This window comes from Equus asinus, chromosome 23 (assembly GCF_041296235.1).
Source record: "Equus asinus isolate D_3611 breed Donkey chromosome 23, EquAss-T2T_v2, whole genome shotgun sequence".
Classification (NCBI taxonomy): Eukaryota; Metazoa; Chordata; class Mammalia; order Perissodactyla; family Equidae; genus Equus; species Equus asinus.
Genome location: NC_091812.1, coordinates 48,222,391 through 48,243,337, shown reverse-complemented (window position 1 = coordinate 48,243,337; position 20,947 = coordinate 48,222,391). Strand labels below are relative to the sequence as shown.

At 35.2% G+C, this 20,947-nt stretch overlaps 1 protein-coding gene across 10 annotated transcripts in view; it reads right to left on the bottom strand.

Moving 5' to 3' along the window:
• Positions 1-20,947, bottom strand: part of CCDC171 (coiled-coil domain containing 171) — a 295,440-nt gene that overhangs the window by 122,314 nt on the left and 152,179 nt on the right. For all 10 annotated transcript variants that reach the window (XM_070495543.1, XM_070495541.1, XM_014843487.3 and 7 more), the window contains 3 exons: positions 12,797-13,023; positions 11,714-11,896; positions 3,733-3,918 (listed from right to left, as the gene is read on the bottom strand). In XM_070495543.1, the coding sequence (XP_070351644.1) occupies positions 3,733-3,918; positions 11,714-11,896; positions 12,797-13,023 (596 nt within the window). The remainder of the gene's footprint in view (positions 1-3,732; positions 3,919-11,713; positions 11,897-12,796; positions 13,024-20,947) is intronic.

Below are 20,947 nucleotides of genomic sequence, written 5' to 3'. Positions count from 1 at the left end.
AGTTGGTTCTTAATGGAGAAATGTTAGAAAGATTCTCTTTAAGATTGAGAACAAGATGAGGATGCCTCCTGTCTCTACTTCTACTCACTGTATCCTAGCCAGTGCAATAAGGTAGGAAAAAAAATTGAAGGATTAAGCTTTGGAAAGGAAAAACAAAACTGTCGCTACAGAGCAAGTAATATGATGGTCTGCGCAGAAAACCCTAGAAAGTACAGATAAAGTACTATTCGAATTGACAAGAGAGTTTAGCAATGTGGTTGAATATAAGATTAACGTATCTCTCTGTTTATTCATGTGTCAGTTTCTTGGTTGATCTTAGTCTGTAGGGGCTCCTGAAGGAACTAAATTAGGCAGGCTTTCTTCCAGAGAAAATTTTACATTAGCTTCTAGCCACTACTGACACGAGATTATGCCATTCAAGTTACTAGGCAATTCCTTAAAGCGCGAATCTCAGGTACGAGGCCCGATCTGCTGGTAGAGCCCAAACTTTAGTCTCCTACTTCCAGCACTGGTTTTGCTATTTGCCTGCATGGTAAGCCCAGCTTCTGTTCACAGTGCTAAACATGATTTTTGCTCACTTGGATTTGTTGGTGGTGTTTGCTACATTTTTGTCCTTAGAGATTTCCTTTACTCTTTAATGCACTGCTGTAATACAGGAAGTGTCTTATCCAAAATCTAGCTGCATCATAATGAGAAGACCATTCCTATCATCAAGTCAAAAGTATGATTTATTAAAAGTATTACCTATAGAAGAACGATTAAAAACAAAATCTCAAAATGTTAAGAGCGATTATTTTCAGATGATATCAGTAACTTGTTTTCTCTTCTGTATTTTCCATATCTTCTATTCATGATCTTATTTTGTTTTTATAAAGAAGTAGCAGCAATACAGTTTTTTAAAAGAAGTTACACACAGGACACATTAAAAAAACTATTTGCTTAAGTATTATTGAAAAACACACAAGAATATTTATGAAGCATATACTTGCTTTTCAAACACTCTCAATTAATTCTCACAAAAGTTCTGCAACTTAAGTATCATCATCCCTAATTTTGCAGAAGAGGAAACTGAGGCTCAGAAAGGTTAAGTTATTTGCCCAAGTGGCAGAACTGGGATTTGAATTTGGAATCACGTGTTCCAAGGCCAGTGCTTTCTACACTGAACCATGCTGCCTCCCACAAGAGAGCATTTTCACATTACCACCTGCTAGTTCTAATTAAGAGACGGTAATTAAACAGTTCTCCACTCCTGACAACAATATTTAAGCTACTGGCATTTTAAAGAAATTAATATGAGCAGTTTTTTATCTGCTGGAAGACACTACACCTAAACACAAACTACAAGCTATTACGAAAAGAAAAGACTCCAATATGACACAGTTATGGGCTTTTCCAAAGTACACCTCATCTATTAATGGAACGGGAAGCACAAAAATGTTGTTCAAGGACCAACGTATTTATAAAAATGTTCACCTTGACTAGTAATCACAAGAAATACAAATTAGGATAATATCAACATATTGATCAAACTGGCAAAAACTTTTTAAATAGTAATAGCCAGTTGGGGTAAAAAATGAAACTCTTGTACATTTTAGGAGAGAACGTAAGTGGTAAAAATTTGCTGTAGCCCACTTGATAACATTCACACTTTAAAACTTACATGGCTTTTAATGTAGTAATTCCTCATCTAGGAATTTATCCTGAGGAAATAATCACAGATATGTGCATAAAGATTAAGCTACAGGGTTGCTCGTCTTAGAATTACTTACAATAGCAAAAAAGAAAAAGAAAGAAAGAAAAAGAAACTGAAATGAATCTAAATCAACAATAATAAGAAATTAGGTTAATAAATTATCTATATTCAAAGAATTCCATCAGCCATTAAAGATGATGACACTGCTATATTTATTAGCATGGAAAGAAATTCTTCACATGATGTTTTAAAAAAGGAAATTAGAAACTAACATATAATAGTATGGTTGTATTCTTATTAACCTATACTAGGTTATATTTCTGTATTTGCAAAATGTAAAGTCTGAAATAATATATATCAAAATTTTGACAGTAGATATAACTGGTGATATGATTTGGGATTATTTAAATTTTAACTTTTATTCATCAATATTTCCTTATTTTTCCACAATGAATATTTACTACTTGTGTAAAAGAAACAAGGAGAAAAGAAAAAACACTGATATCATAGAATCATATCAGTTGGTAAGTAAAAATGTTTACAACTAGGATCAATACAAATAAGTCACAAAACAGTATATTAGTATGCTCTCACTTACGTAAGAAAAATGATATATGTTAGGTTGAGCCATATGAAACAGCTTGCATTTGTCTGTTTTTTTACTTATAAAAACAGCAATTTCAAATGGTTCAACTTAAAACATATATTAGGAAAAATATACTTTAAAATGTTAATAGTATCCTGCGAGTTTTTTCTTCTTCATATATATTTCCTTCTTTAAATTCATCTGTATTTTCTTCTTTTAGTTTTCAATATATTCTAATTTTTCCCAAAAACTAAATCCCATTTTCAATATTTACAGGCCAGGAGACCCTGAGCAAATCAACTGAACTCTCTCAAGTTTATTAAAAACCAATGGGAATAATAGTAGTAGGTAGTTTAAGAGTGAAGTAAGGTATTTCACGTAGACACTGCAGCATGGAGCCTGGCATGCGTATGCTGTCAATCAATGGCCCATAGAATGTGGAAGTTGGGAAGGCAGATATGAAATCTGACTCCTTAGGTCTACCACTTATTAATGGTTGTGTAACTTCTGTAACCTTTGTGTAGCTCAGTTTTTTCCTCTACAAAATGGGAATAACCCCATAGAGTTTGTGTGAGGATTATATGAAATAATTGTTTATAGAGTATTTAGCATGGTGCCTGACAAACAGGAAGCTCTCAATAAATTTTGACTATTTTATTAGTAGAATTAGTATCAGTACTTAGCTATTAGAATAAATATATAATATTTGTATAATAAATTATATAGCTCTGAGTTGCTTACAGTATCAGGTATGACAACGAATATAGAGGCTTTGTTTTATCATTTTGGTTATCCTGGAATAAGCTGTTCCATTCTAGTGTGTACCACCCCACTAGTGAAAACTCCACAAGTATTATAATCATAAACTAGAATTCTATTATATTTTATAGTCAACATTTCCAAAAGATACCATAGTGCTAAATCCATGAATGAAATTTTCTAAATGACAACTATTTTATTGTAATTTCTCCTTTCCCTTCTAAATAGCTTTCCCACAAATATATAACAGGGAGAACAATTCTTCCTAACCAAACTTGCCTCCTCCACAAACATGCGCTTATATAAGAATCAGAGAGACTAACACTCAAAATCTTTCAAAATCCAAAAGATTCGTGGAGTTTCAATGTCCAGAGGGCATCAAACAAGAAAAAGAAAAGAACCAAGAGAGGAAGAAACAAGGAAGATAAATGAAACAAAGAAGAAAATTATTATTGGAAAAATTTCCACTTTGCTTTCAATTAGCATGTAAAGTCTACTTTTACATTTTCAATACATGTGAACGCATGCTTGGAACCGAGGTCCCAGAATCATGTTTCATTCCATCCTTTATAAGCTCTTATAGAATAAAATTTCATATCTTGGGATCTATTCCCTATTCAGCAGACATACACAATTCCTTCCAAAGACCCACACCTCGAGGACATGAACCATTACGTGAAGGATGTTTTCCGACCTTAACAGCTTCTCCAAGAGTTTGGTTTTTGTCAGCTTCCTCACTGGAATGCAATTCAAGTCTATAATTCAACTCCTGTAGCTGTTGTGCCTGTTCATTCAACAGCATTTGTGCCTGCTGCTCCCGAAGTAACGCATTATTCAGCTCTTCACATGCACTTTCAAACTTCTCATGGGTGATCAATTTCTGAAAAAAGGAAAAAAAATTTAATTACAAGCTGGCTGCATTGTTGTACCATTTAATATTCAGAACTATATTTGCTAACATAAGGAGTGTAATACAAACATTTCTTAATGTCTGATACATGACAAAAAATACAATTTGGTTTTTTTCTAATTTCATAAGTCAAGATAAAAAACATCACTCTGGTTTTTAAAAGCACAACAGCCATACTCCAAAAGTTATCATTTTTAATCAAATAAAATCTTAGGAAACTTACTTCCAGTTCTAAATAATTCCATAACGTTCAGTTTAAATGTTTGTACGTGAGCACTTTTTATAAAGATTAGGATTGTGGGAATTAAAGCCTTCAACAAGTCCCTAGCTTTTAAATGATCACCTGAAAGTCTGCGTTCAGTGTACATTACCACTCTGGGTCTCCCAGGTCCAACATCCCCTCCTTGGAGAGGCCTTACCAAACCATACTTCCCTGGCTCCACCACCTCTCACATTATCATACCTCCTGCTTTTATTTTCTTCACAGCCGTTGTCACCATCTAAATTCATCTCATATAGCTGTTCACTTTTTTTATTTCCTGTCCACTCCCTGCTACCAACCAAATATTTAAGGATGTGAGCTCCACTGGGTAGGGACCTCGTTCAGCTTGCTCACCCAACACACAGAAGAGCACCTGGCTCTCAGTAGGTGTTCAGTAGACAGTTGTTGAATGAAAGAATATTCATCTATAAACATACCAATAAAATTGTGCAGTATAATATACAACACAGTTTCTACAATATCCTGGCTGCTTTGGAGAGCCGAGCACTCCACTCTGGAATAACTAAGGATAGTTCTAGACTGGCCATCGCTTAAGGGGTATAGAATCCAGGGCAGGATACACTTGTATTAGCTCCTGTTCAAAACATTTAAGCAAATGAAAATTAATTACAACAAACAAGAGACATCTTGATCTTGAAGTACAAAGAACAGGAAAGTTTGACAAAAGGTAGGTAATCTGAGAAATATATATGGAAAACCACCAGGAACCATGCAGGTCACTTCATCACGCTAAGTGTGCATGTATCTATTTAAGGCTGATAAATTTCCCATTGTTGAAAAGAATTTGAGGTGGATCAATATAATTAACCATAAATATAAAGCAAACTGATTTAAAATTTTTAAAAATCTAGGAGGAGGGAAGAGCTGAATAAACATCCTATTGATTCTAGACATCTGGAATATGTAAATTACTGCAGTTGAATGTGGACTTTCTCTCTGAACTTTCTGACAAATGAGACAAATGTGTTTAGTTATAGTTTCCTCACGGGCCAACAACAGCAAGCATGCAGTTCATGTAGAGAGAAAAACTGTTGCTGGAACCAAGTTTGAGAATAAGTTTATTACATGGATCTTTCTATATCACAATATATTAGCACTGAGTTTTACTTTGGCACCAGCTACCTTGCCTGCTACCTCCTAAAAGCAACTGTATTTTACTATTATTTGCCTTTTTGAAGGTGTATATAATGCATTCCTCAACACTGATTAAATTTTAAAAGTAACAAATGAACAATAGCGACGGTGTAGCATAAAAATAGATGCCTAAGGATTTACCTAGGTTAATACAAAGTAATAAAAATGATCACAAGTCACACGGGGAAAGTTGTCTCATTTCCTGAGAGTCATCTAGTAAAGGTGTGTCTAATACATGACTGATACTTGGACAGTGTTTGATTTTAGGAAACATATCTTTTTACTCCTCTTAACAGTTGCCTCACTCTCCATATTGTCCTATTACAACTAAACACTCCACTTTCTAACCATCAACTCTGACAGCCTCCTCTCAGCACTCCAGCTCCATCTCAAGTCTTAACATCCTTCTATTCCCTGACACAATAGCACTCATCCGGCTCTGGTAAACAGATATTTTTGTACTTCTTCTACCTTTTATTTGTTATGTTTTTTAAACTTCCACTGCTTGCCATCAGACCATTCTGTCCTTTGCAATCCACTTGACCTCTATAAATCATGATCCTCATCATTTTGCAAGACTTTCCCACTCCTACAAAATTTCTCCTTTACCTAAAAACTTAGTTGATTTTAGCCTCTCTTTTGTCCATTTATCCCTCCCAGAGACTGGCACAATTCTGTTCACTCTTCTACAAGTAAATCGGATCAAACAAGTGTAACAATGGAAATTAATAAAGAAGTGGTATGTGAAAGCAGTTGTAAGGAGCTAATAAACCAACAAAAGGTCATGGGAATTAGCTGGTAAAGAACAACTGTCAGTAGATGAACATGGTATTGCAGAACAATGAAAGTACTGAATAGCTTTTGGCAGGCAGGGTGTTCCCTTTATGTTACAATTTTAGACCAATTATAAAAAAGCTACTTTATTTCCCTCCTACATACTTAGCCTGAAATCAGTGACAGATGACGGTTGCAGGCACATTCCCCAATTTTTTTAGAAGAAAATAGCATCATTTTCCATCTATTTTGTTTTTAATAAAACAATCCTTTATTAACACAGCTAGATATGAACATTAATCACTACAGTGAAGTGGCTAAAAGAATGAGTTTTGGAGACCAACTACCCAGGTTCAAATCCTGTCATTTCCATTTACTAAATGTGTGACTTTGAACAAGTTACTTAGCTGCTCTGTGTTCCATATTCCTCATCTATAAAATAAGGATAATCATAGTATCAACCCATTATTAATATGAGAGGACTAAATGAATCAACATCCTAAACTGCTTAGGGTCAATGCCTAACACATGGTCAATACAGTCATTAAATGTTAGAAATCATCACTTTATAATTGTATACCTTACAATTTTAAGTCAAAATACAAAAAATGACATATCTCATTTTCTCAATTATTACCTAAATTAATCTTATTTTTATTTCTAAACTTTAGTGGAAGTAATTCACACTAAAAATTTCCTGGAACATACTCTCAGCTTTTGCTGTAAGCCGGTTATTCAACCAAAGTCCTTACCAGAAGATTCTGTCACCTTCCAGCAACTTTTCTTCAAATGCCAATCTTCTCTCTAGATTATAGAAACCAAGTCCTGACTGCTTCCAAACTAATCAAAGACGTTAGCCTGTTTTTCTAATACTTAACTATGAACTAGGAATTCACATTGTGTAGAATACCTAGAATTCTTCATACATATTCCAGGGAACAACATACATAATCTTCCAATTTTCAGGAGAGTCACTACTATACAAACCTAAATATAGTTGACTATATTCTAAACCTCAAATTGCATCAATGGCTGTCTCTTTCCATTTTGGCAGACCACCTCAAGATCCCAAATTTAATTACTATATACAATTGAGGAGCTGGCCCAGTGGCACAGTAGTTAAGTTCACACACTCCATTTTGGCGGCCCAGGGTTAGCAGGTTCAGATCCTGGACGCAGACCCAAATGGTGCTCATGAAGCCATGCTGTGGCAGCATCCCACATACAAAATAGAGGAAGACTGGTACAGATGTTAGCACAGGGCCAATCTTCCACACCAAAAACTAAATAAATAAATAAAAGTATAATCAGCTCTATATGATTTAAGTACAATGGCAAAAAAAGGAAAAAAATTAATACCTATGAATAGTGGAAAAGTCAAATGAATTCTGATACATTCATATGATAGAATAGTATTCAATAGTCTATAACGAAATTAATAATAAATGACACAGGAAAATACAGTATTTTAAGTAAATATATATATTTATACATATATTTTTGCAAATTGTACCTGCAAAATCATTCCAAATATGCATGCATAAGGTCATGCACATGCACATACACACAAAGAAAAATGTGGGGACAAAATTCATCCACACTTAAACAGCTATTGGTTCTGGTGGTAAGATTAGAGTGATCTGAGCTTTCTTCTAAATGCTTTCTTATGTTTTTATTTATGGCTATCACATATTACTTTCATAATCATAAAAAAAATGCTGAAGCAACTCCTAAATTTTACCTTCTCTGAACAAAAAAACTAAGAAAGTGAGGAAAAAACTGTGGTGTCTTTAGACACTCACTGACAAGAAAGCTCTTACTATCTTCAGTCAGAAGGGTAATTCACAATTATCTGACTTGTGAAATTTATAGGAACTTTTTGCCCTTCGAAGGTACAGCTATTTCAAATAATAACTAACATTAGCAATTTATATGATACAGGATTAATAACTGCTATCTGCAGCTGCCTCTGGTTTCACAAATGTTAAAACTACAAATTCCAAATTAACCATTTAAAAGTACATTTAAACTGAAGTTAAACCTGCAAAACTTAGGTTTCCTAAAGAAAGGAGCACTAAAAGGAGCTTGTTGCTAGATGTGAGCAACTTATGAATATAAGTACTCATATTTATATTAGCTGTCATCAGTTTTATGCAGCTTTGAAGTTTCAGGGTAATCTTTTAACTCTATATTATTACATCCACATTAAGAACAGCAATGTTAATAACTAACCTGGGTGCAAATAAAATATGTGGGTATCTCCATTTTATTGTGCTTCATATATTTACAATTTTGATCTTGATCTAATGTTATTTGGCATATAGACTTTCTTTTCTCAGCTATCTTCTGCTTTTTTAAATAATATATATAAATCCTTGATGGAAGTTAGACAAATTGAACACTTCTTAGGAAAAACAATTTCATTTCACACTAAATAATCCAACTTACTCAAAATATTCAATGTAAAAAGAGAAGAGGGGAAATTCCACCCCCAACTCCAAACAGCAGGCTCCTCAATTGGGGGCATTTTACTTATTTATTAATTTTTACTATACATTTGGAGGTTTATGTGCTATAGCAGTTAAGCTATCCTAACTAAAACTTACACTTTTTCTACACTTTCAGTCACAGTACACATTTTAACAGGGCCACAAGTTTTGCTGGCACAGAAGCTGCACTTTTTTTTTTTAATTTTTATTTTTATAGCAGTAACATTGGATTATAATATTATATAACCTTCAGGTGAACATCATAATATATTTCGAATCCTGTGCAGATTACATCATGTTCACCACCCAAAGACCAATTATAATCCATCACCACACACATGCGCCTAATCATCCCTTTATCCTCCTCCTTTCCCCCTACCCCGCCTGGTAACCATCACTCCAATCTCTGCTGCTATGTGTTTGTCATTGTTTTTATCTTCTACTTATGAGTGAGACCATACGGTATTTTACTTTCTCCCTCTGACTTATTTCACTCAGCATAATACCCTCAAAGTCCATCCATGTTGTCACAAATGGCCGGATTTCATCATTTCTTATGGCTGAGTAGTATTCCATGGTGTATAAATACCACATCTTCTTTATCCATTCATCCCTTCTTAGGCACCTAGGTTGCCTCCAAGCCTTAGTTATTGTGAATAATGCTGCAATGAACATAATAGGGGTGCATGTATCTTTATGCATTAGTGTTTTCAGGTTCTTTGGATAAATACCCAGCAGTGGGATAGCTGGATCATATGGTAGATCTATTCTTTTTTTTTTTTTTTTTTTAAAGATTTTTTTATTATTTCCTTTTTCTCCCCAAAGCCCCCCGGTACATAGCTGTATATTCTTCGTTGTGGGTTCTTCTAGTTGTGGTACGTGGGATGCTGCCTCAGCGTGGTCTGATGAGCAGTGCCATGTCCGCGCCCAGGATTCGAACCAACGAAACACTGGGCCGCCTGCAGCAGAGCACGCGAACTTAACCACTCGGCCACGGGGCCAGCCCCCATGGTAGATCTATTCTTAATTTTCTGAGGATACTCCATACAGTTTTCCATAGTAGCTGCACCAGTTTACACTCCCAGCAGCAGTGTACAAGGGTTCCCTTCTCCCCACATCCTCTCCAACACTTGTTGTTTCCTGTCTTGTTAATTTATAACAAGACTGAAGTGAAGTGACATCTCATTGTAGTTTTGATTTGCATTTCCTTAATAGTTAATGATGTTAAACATGTTTTCATGTACCTGTTGGCCATCTGTATATCTTCTTTGGAGAAATCTCTGTTCAGATCTTTTGCTCATTTTTTAACTGGGTTGTTGGTTTCTTTGTTGTTGAGACGTGTGAGTTCTTTGTACATTTTGGATATTAACCCCTTATCTGATACATGGTTTGCAAATATCTTCTCCCCATTGTTAGGTTGTATTTTCAATTTGTTGATGGTTTCCTTTGCTGACCAAAAGCTTTTTAGTTTCACGTAGTCCCATTTGTTTATTTTTTCCTTTGTTTCCCTCACCTGGTCAGACATGGTACTTGAAAATATGCTGCTAAGACCTATGTCAAAGAGCGTGCTGCCTATGTTTTCTTCTAGAAGTTTCATGGTTTCAGGTCTAACATTCAAGTCTTCAATCCACTTTGAGTTGATTTTTGTGCATGGTGTAAGATAATGGTCTACTTTCATCTTTTGCACGTGGCTGTCCAGTTTTCCCAACACCATTTATCGAAGAGACTCTCCTTTCTCCATTGTATGCTCTTGGCTCCCTTGTCAAAAATTAGCTGTCCATATATGTGTGGGTTTATTTCTGGGTTCTCAGCTCTGTTCCACTGATCTGTGTGTCTATTTTTGTGCCAGTACCATGCTGTTTTGGTTACTATAGCTTTGTAGTATATTTTGAATATACTACAGGGAGTATGATACCTCCAGCTTTGTTCTTTTTCCTCAGGATTCCTTTGGCTATTCGGGGTCTTTTGTTGTTCCATATAAATTTTAGGATTCTTTGCTCTATTTCTGTGAAAAATGTTGTTGGAACTTTGAGAGGGAATGCACTGAATCTACAGATTGCTTTAGGAAGTATGGACATTTTAACTATGTTAATTCTTCCAATCCAAGAGCACAGAATATCTTTCCATTTCTTTGTGTCTTCTTCAATTTCTTTCAACAATGTTTTATAGTTTTCAGTGTACAGATCTTTCATCTCTTTGGTTAAGTTTATTCCTAGGTATCTTATTCTCTTGGTCGCAATTGTAAATGGGATTGTATTCTTAATTTCTTTCTGCTACTTCATTGTTAGTGTATAGAAACGCAACTGATTTTCGTACATTGATTTTGTATCCTGTGACTTGACTGTATTCATTTATTAATACTAAAAGTTTTTTAGTGGATTCTTTAGGGTTTTCTGTATATAAAATCACGTCATCTGCAAATAGTGACAGTTTCACTTCTTCTTTTCCAGTTTGGATCTCTTTTATTTCTTTTTCTTGCCTGATTGCTCTGGCTAGGACTTCCAATACTATGTTAAATAAGAGTGGTGAAAGTGGGCATCCTTGTCTGGTTCCTGTTCTTAGAGGGATAGCTTTCAGTTTTTCTCCATTGAGAATGATATTAGCTGTGGGTTTGTCATATATGACCTTTATTAGAAGCTACACTTCTTTAAGCATCTGGTATAACTCTTTTTTTCCAATTGAGAAAAAATTGACATATAACACTAAGTTTAAAGTGTACAATGTGTTGATTTGATGCACTTATATATTGCAAAGTAATTACCACTGCAGCATTGACTAATACTTCTATCACATCACATAATTATTATTTCTTTCTTGTGGTGAGAAAGATCTAGTCTCTTAGCAATTTTGAAGTATATAATACAACATTGTTGGGGCATTTTAGAAGTTTTCTAAAGAAAAAGAAATCCTATTAAGGGGATTTTGAATTATTTGAAAAAGCAAACATAAAAAGTTAAGGAAAACAAATACACATTTGTTCTCTGATAGGGTGTATATGTGTACATGTATATATGCATACAAATATGCACATACTGTCAGAGCAGAGCTCACCAAAGCCACCGTTTTTTAAATCATACATACTTACAGTCTGTTTAAATTCATTTAATTGCATTTGGAGCCCCTGGGCTTTGTCAAGCTCCTTTTTCATTTCATTCACATTTCGTTTGAATTCCGTGACCTCCAAGCGCAGTGAGCGGCGCTCAACTTCTGCTGCGTGCAGTCTTTGTGTAAATCCAAATATTTGCTTCTGTAATGATGCCGTGCTTTTCTGTTGTCAAACAAAAGCAATTTTACAAGCAGTAACTACAGATTTACTAAGAAGTCAATAGCAATGACCATTTTGCCAAATTAAATGTAACTTACGTTATACAGAGAACAATACCATCTGCTACTGAAACTTAGAGGTGAAAGCTGTATTTTTTATGTGACCAATAATTTGGCTCATATGAAATGAACAACTAAAGAAAATAAATAATCTAGATGGCAAGAAAATGTAATTGACAACTGTTTATGTCTCATAGAATTCTGTTGCACTATACTTATAGAGAATAGTAAATTCATAACTCATGCCAGAACTTCTGTATTTTGATATTTTGGACACTTATTTGGAAGCAGCCAGCCCTCGTGGTCTAGTAGTTAAGATTCAGGGCTCTCACCACCACCGCCTGGGTTTGTTTCCCCGTCAGGGAACCACTCCACCCATCTGTCGGTTGTCATATTGTAGCAGGTGCGTGTTGCTGTGATGCTAAAAGCTCTGCCACGGGTATTTCAAACCAGCAGGGTCACCCATGGTGGATAGTTTTCAGTGGAGCTTCCAGACTAAGACAGACTAGGAAGAAGGACCTGGCCACCCACTTCCGAAAAAATCAGCCACAAAAACCCTATGAATACCAGTGGAGCGTTGTCTGATACAGCGCTGGAAGGTGAGAGGATGGCGCAAAAAGACCAGGGTTTCACTCTGCTGTACACAGGGTCGCTAGGAGTTGGAATCAACTGGAGGACACTAACAGCAAATTTGGAAGTGCTTTTATTGATTATATGAAAAGATTACATGAAATCTAAAGGAATCTAGAAACATTGAGGTACAACTAATTTAAACTATAAACATCTGATTCAGAATTAAATTTTCAAATCCAAAAGTCACTATTTACTGAAATTGTATACATACCAAAATGGGCACATAGCCACGAAGACCGTATTTCAGGGCCAGTGTGTTTACTTTATGAAGTCCTCGGGCCAGCCTCTGAACCAAGGAGTCTTTTTCTACATATGTAATACTCCAGCTACTATGCAAAGGTATACTCTCCATCGCCAGACTAATTTTATCCATGAGTTTTGCAAAAGAATTCTTGGCTGCACCTACAAGTAAATGTCCACAAATTCTGGAATTTGGATCTTCAAAAAAAGACAAAAAGACACAGAAAAATGTGAATTGTCTCTTGTTCATTTCACAACACTGCCAATCACAACACAATGAAAATATTTTCTCAATTATATAATTCCCATTTACCTCTGGGAATTCATTCAAAAAGTCCCCTCCCACATAAATTTTCACTATGAAAAACATAATTCACTTACTAAACAATACATTTATCTAAAGAAATCTACAAAATTTACTTATGGTATGTCTTTCACACTGAACACCATGACACTAAAAATTTATCATCACCCTTTTCTTTGTTTTAAAACCCAACATAAATTCATTTTCTATTTACAACTACCAAAGCTTGTTACCTTAATGTCATACTATTTATATTCTCAGACAGGAAAATATAATTTGCCTTATTCCAAGGCAATTAAAATTTTACAGCTACAATTACTTATTTCCCCACAGGATTTTGGTAATCATCTCTCTCATATAATGGACTTAAGGTCCCAGCATATCCAACATGGCATGCTTACTGCTAGATTCATCAGGTCTGTAATTAATAATTGTGTTTAATGTTGATAAATAAAATTGTCAGTGCTCTTTCTACTAATTGGTATTCCAGATAACGGTTAATAGGTTTATTTATGCCTTAATAAAAGTCGTGTAATTTAGTTTTCCCTCTGCTAGGCAGGTCTTAATCTGTCATTACTTGTCTATGATACTATCCATGTAAAATGACAAGCATGAAGAGATTATGTAAATTCAGTAGTATACCATTCTACATTTCAAGAGCCTCTGATGCTGGAGTTAATTTAAATCTTATCTTTACATCATAAGCACAAAAAAGCATATTTGGCCAGTTTTATCAAATAGAAAAATGTTTTATAATTCTAGGACTACATATGTTTCAACACTAAAGAGCAACATTGACTGAGAAGGTGATCAATCAATGGTTTTCTGTGTCATAAAGAACCATCTCACAGAGGCCCTGTGTTCAAAATTTGAGCCTTATTTTATTTCTTTTATTCTTCAATGTATAAAAAGAAAAATAAATCTTTAAATTTATGCAGCAGTCAGAATTTGAAAACCACATTGCTTAAAAGTTATACATAAAATACAAATTGTTAATTGGATAAAAGCATACTATCCTCCATTTGGATTTATTTCTGTCAGTTATTGATGAACTGACTTCTAAGAATATAAGGTAATATAAGTTTAATTCTGTATGCCTCTCATAAATACTGAGAATCCCATGCACAGAAGGTATACGAAGTATAACTAAAATACACAGTTCCTATGTTAACAATCATATTCTTAAAGTAAATCATGAATGAAAAAGAATTTAGCATTATATACAGTCAACATATAATGCAGAACACTGAGTTTAAACAATTACTGTACTACAGTATGCATTTAATAGGTCACTGCTGAATAAATGACAAACAGGAAAATTTACTTATTTCTATATAATATTCAATATAATACATTATTCCAATACCTAATATATGTATTCCCTGTTTCTCCAACTAGTTTGCAACTCCTTAACTGTGTCATTTTTCATCTTAGTAAACTTTTTACCTTCATTGTGCTAGCCTAGCATATATGAGTATTTTTTACATGTTTGTTGGATTAATTATATTTATTTTTACTTCCACAGCAGCTGCAACAATGCTGAATACAAGAGTGCATTCAATAATACAAAGAGAAATTATTAATATTAACTTTTAATGTATGTCAAAAGTTATTCTTTTTAAATAAATTTGATAAAAGCTCATTGAGGAAATTTTCAGGAATATAAAAGTAATAAAATTTTCACAAAGAGCCTTTAGAAGCAAAAGTCAACTAAAATTAAATTTTAATGAATAGTGGTTTTTTTACAATATCACAGAAATGTGTTGGGTATACACTAACCACTCTGAAAGGTGAAATTAAGTGACAATACAATTCCACAAGGCATTCTTCTGAATTTTTAAGAAGTAGGAAAAAGGTACACACTCTAAGTTCCTGATCGCTACTTTCAATGAATTACAGAAAGAGCACTAAATAATTTATGCTTTGAGGAGTAAGAAGTGTTTTTACAACTTCACATTATACAGTATAGAGTACAATTAATTCAATATTCAGGAAAGGAAGAAACAAAAAAATTCTTTAGTGACACAGTTGTAGAATTATTTGTATAATGATACAGAAATAAGAGAAAAAAATAAGGTCACTAAAATTCCTCACGTCTAAACTTGTCTAGACTATTTAAAATGTTTGACTTGCTACAGTTAACAAATTCTTATTTATGTTAAATACATTTGTTAATTACTTTTCCCCTATTTAATAGCATGTGTCTCAAGAAAGAAGAGGACTCTATGTTCTGCAATTACTTTTTCCAATTGAAGTGGCAATATTGCACATCTAAGGTTAAAATCTTAAAAACAAATTCATAAAGAATTATTTCAACCATTAGTTCTAAACCTGTGGACTACAGATCTTGGGCAGCGGGGAGGGGAGGCTGAAAAGTTATTGTGAGAGTTCCACCATTTTTAACTGAAGTAATTATTGCCATTTGGTCTTTATTTAGCCTTAAAAATATATACAGCATGAATGCAGCCAGCCTGGTGGTGTAGTGGTTAAGTTCACACACTCTGCTTCGGTGGCCCAGGGTTTGCCGGCTCAGATCGCAGGTGTGGACTTAGCACCACTCATCAAGCCATGAAGTGGCGGCACCCCACATATAAAATAGAGGAAGATAGGCACAGATCTTAGCTCAGGGTCAATCTTCCTCAGCAAAAAGAGGAGGATTGGAGGCTGATGTTAGCTCAGGGCTAATCTTCCTCAAAAAAAAAAAATATACATATATATACAGCATGAATAATATATGCTCATGATGTTGTGAGGATTTAAATTAAAACTTCTTTAAAGCATTACAGAAGTCAATTGCTACTAAAAATAACAACTATATGTGCGGAGAGAGCAGTCCACAATATATTTTCTTACTAAAATGGAGTCCTGACTCTCAGAAAGATTGAGAAACACTCCTTTAATGAAAAAAGAGAATGGTGAGTAATTATTTAATTAATATATGTAAATATGTAATTATTCAATTTAATAATGTTAGTTATGAGTATAATAATAATCAGCAGTAATAATAATGAGTAATGTTAATAACAATGTTAAAAATGTTAATCATGCATAATGTTAACTGCATTAAATTCTGACTCAATTCTGTACACTTGGAAACATTTTGTTGTCCTTGACATCTCCATCTCCCTTGTCATCTTCCCCACATCCTGTCGTTAATGCTTCCCCAATCTACCCAGTTTTCTCTGTGACCATGGCCTTATCTCACTTATATTCTTGAAAGAGTCTCCCTACTCTTCTCCAGTCTTGCTGTTCTTCAATCCATCCTCCACTGTAGATAAAGTGACTTCTAAAACACCAATAGGATCTTGTCACAACCCCTGCTTTGAAGCCTCAATGAGCCTCTTCAGGTTTAGGAACAAATCTCCAACTCCTTAAAACACAGCTCATAAGGCCATACATGGTCTGATCCTTGATTACTTTTCCAGGAACATCTTTCACTATTATCTCTTTTACATGCAACTCCTTTCAAGTGACCTCAACACATCACAATCTTAAAGCATTCCTCTGAGCAAAAATATTGCTTGTGTCTCCAAACAGTTAATAATTCGGAAAGAGTGAAAATGGATATCAGTTTCAACCCTGATAGCCAATCATTATGATAAGATTCAAAGCAGTGTTCTATCTAAAATAAATTTCAGGGGTCAGCTGGTGGCGCAGTGGTTAAGTGTGCACGTTCTGCTTCTCAGTGGCCCGGGGTTCACCGGTTGAGATCCCAGTTGCGGACATGGCACTGCTTGCCACACCATGCTGTGGTAGGCATCCCACATATAAAGTAGAGGAAGATGGGCATGGATGTTAGCTCAGGGCCAGTCTTCCTCAGTGAAAAGAGGAGGATTGGCAGCAGTTAGCTCAGGGCTAATCTTCCTCAAAAAAGAAAAAAGTTTTAAATGAAAACAGCCCAAAATACTATTTAAAAAAAGTAATGAGAGAATTCGTCTAGCCATATTTGTTTTTAAAGATTGGCCCTGAGCTAACGTCTGTTGCGAACCTTCTTTTTTTTTTTCTTCTCCCTAAAGCCCCCCAGTACATAGTTGTATATTCTAGTTGTAGGTCCTGCTAGTTCTGCTATGTGGGATGCCACCTCAGTGTATTTCGATGAGCAGTCCCAGGTCCGCACCCAGGATCCAAACCAGCGAAACCCTGGGCTGCCAAAGCGGAGTGCACGAACTTAACCACTTGGCCACGGGACTGGCCCCTGTTTAACCATATTTAAAACATCAAGATATACTCATGAAAGAACAGTATGATACCGGAATTAGAAGAGACTGGGAGACTAATGGAATAGACTAGAGAGACAGGAAATAGATCCAAGTACTTATAATAATTTAATATAAATGAAATGGCATATCTTAATTCAGGAGGGAAAAGATGGATGACTAAATTAAAAAGTATTGGGACTAGCTGCTCATTGGACACAAATAAATCTTAATTATTTCCTCACTACTTACACTAAAAATAATTCCAGATAAATCCAAAATTTAAAGTAAAAATTGAAAATACTAGATCAAAATACGAGCAATACAACCTGAGGTAAGGCTAGCCTTTGTAAGTGAATCACCAAAAGAAAAATCATAAAGTGAATGATTAATAATTTTAATCATATAAAACTTAAAATACATGAAATTTAACTACAAACTGGAAAAGTTATTTACATTATATATGACAAGGTGTTAATAAGTGTGATAGACAAGGAGTTCCTATAATTCTATAAAAAACAAACCTAACTCCACATATATGAACATAATGAGATAATTTGTAAGAGAATATGGACAGATACAGAACAAATGAAAACAAATGCAACCTAACCATCAAAAGTGCAAATAACAATACAGTTTCTTTTGCCTTTCAAATTGATAAAGATGAAAAAGACTGTCAAAACTTTGTGTGCCAAAGGCATTACGAGGAAACCAGAACACTCAATACAATCCCTGGGAATGGAATGTAAAGTCTTCTATGAAAGACAGACTTGGCAATACTGTCCAAATGCAAAATACGCAAATTCATTTCTCAGGAATTTAGCCAGGAAAATAATTGTAGAAGTGTGAACTGATTTTATGCACAAACATGTTAATTACAGCATAATTTACTACAGTATTGTTTAAAATAGTGAAAAAATAAGAAAAAACACTAACATCCATCAATAGGGAATTCACGGAATAAACTATGATACATATACACAATGGAATATAGTGTGTGACCAAATACAATTAATGATATACCCCTACTTTATTGACATGGAAAGACATTTATTAGCCACTGAGAAGAAAAAAGTTACAATGAGGCATGACCGTATGATTTCCTCATGTAAAACTGTGTGTTTGTGTGTTCACATGTGTACACATGTATGAGAGATTTGTAGAAATCATCAAAGTGTTAAGAATGATTGGGGATGGCCCTTTGGGTGATTTTTATTTCTTCTATGAAGGTTTCTGTAGTGTGTGAAGTTTTTACACCAAGCATAGGCACTTTTTTTCTTTTTTTTGCTGAGGAAGATCAGCCCTGAGCTAACATGAGTGCCCATCTCCCTCTATTTTGTATATGGGACGCCACCACAGCATGGTTTGATGAGCAGTGCATAGGTTCATGCCCAGGATCCAAATCTGCAAACCCTGGGCACCCCCAAGCACAGGCACTTTTACAGAAATAACAAAACTATTTTTACAAAGCACTGTGCATGGCCTTCCTCATTCAATCATTAAACAGCCAGTCATAGAGGAGCTCCTATGTATAAAGGCACTGTGGAGGCAATGGGGATAGGGAACCTGTAACACTGATTAAGAATCAATAGCTCTTCTTTCTACCAGTATTATTTATAAATAATACTATAGATATAAATGCCCAATAGTAAGACTATCCAAAAACGTATCTTGACTTAGACGAATAACATTTGGGGGAAAGATTATCTAAAAGTAGAGTTCTTGATCATTTTTGTCCTGTAGACACCTTTGGTAGTCTGGTGGAACCTACGGATCTCCTTTGCAGAATAATACCTTTAAATGCATAAATCAAAATATGTAGGATTACAAAGGAACCAAATTTTATTTAAACACAGTTATCAAACTGTTTTGTTTGATTAGTAATGTGTCAAATGTAAGACAATATATTTAAAATATAGACTAAAGTTAATTTTCTTTAAAGACATAGTTGTCTTTAAAGATAATTTTAAAGAAAGCAAAAGCTGTTGCTTGGCCAAACCAAGAACATTGAACTATGAGGTGATCTTTAAGAAGGCATCATTGGGGCCAGCCTGGTGGTGGAGTGGTTCAGTTCACATGCTCTGCCTTGGTAGCCTGGGGTTCCTGGGTTCAGATCCCAGGCGCAGACCTACATACCGCTCATCAAGTCATGCTGTGGCACTGTCCCACATACAAAATAGAGGAAGATTGCCACAGATGTTAGCTCAGGGACAATCTTCCTCAAGCAAAAAGAAGAAGACTGGTAACAGATGTTAGCTCAGGCCCAATCTTCTTCACCAAAACAAAAAGGCATCATATATGCCATGTTCATCTTGGCCATCAAATTGGGTTTTTTTTAATATTCAAAAGTGATGAAAATCCCCATTCACAAATAGATACTGCTGCAATGTAATTAAACCTTCTACAGTTCCCTTTCAAGGTAGAGGTAGGCTCTCTCAAAAAATACCAGAATTCTCCGAGGCCTTTAAATTCAAAATCTATCGTGGTAACTTTTTTCTCCTAAAGTTAGTGAGATCTTTTGCTAGGTCAACACATTCAATACAATTTACATCAGAAAGAAAAACGACAGTTGTACGGTGATGGATATAAACCAGACTTCTGGTGGTAAATATGACATAGTCTAGAAAGGAGTCAAAATATAATAATGTAAACCTGAAATTTATATAATGTTATAAACCAACGTTATCTTAATTAAAAAAAAGAAAAAGGATTGTGAATCTATGGTTCAAATTTGATGCTACAAAGATAGAAGGAACTTTAGTAACTCTTTTGAAAGAGTTATGAAGTGTTTCCAGGTGCTTGAAGGTTGCTCTTTCAAAGAAATAACAGAAAATGTGGCATTTAGGGGAGACTGGAGAGCAACACAGATGTGAAGAACATAGACGCCCACTACTAGGTGCAAAGTTGTCCGGATTCTTGGCCAGCTACTTTACATCAGCATCCGAGTGCACACAGAAGACTGTGATTACACGCCATGTATGTGACAGGTCCCGTGATTACTGATTAGTAAAGATGAGCATAAACTTTATCTGAAGACAGCTGCAACAACTGTATTCCAATATGAAAATATCCGTGATTTCTATCGGTAACAAACTCACTATGCTGGCAATATTATCACGATCTGTCACCACCACCCCAGGTTAAGAGACCCCTTATCTAAGGAACATATTTCATTGTTAGTGCCGTCCAGTCGATTCCGACCTTTAGCGACCCTGTGTACAGCAGAGCAGAACCCTGCCTGGTCTTTGTGTGCTCCTCTCACCTTCCAGCGCTGTATCAGACAACGCTCCTCTGCTATTCACAGGGTTTTCATGGCCAGCTTTTTCAGAAGTGGGTGGCCAGGTCCTTCTTCCTAGTCTGTCTTAGTCTGGAAGCTCCACTGAAACGTATCCACCATGGGTGGCCCCGCTGGTATTTGAAATACTGGTGGCATAGCTTTCAGCATCACAGCAACATGCAGCTGCAACAGTGTGACAAGTGACAGATGGGACATATAGTTCCCTGACCAAAAACGAAGCCGGCTGCAGCAGTGAGAGTGCCAAATCTTAACCACCAGACCACCATGGCCGACTAAGGAATATACTAGTCAATCATAAACCTATAACCTTGAGCCTCTGCCCCG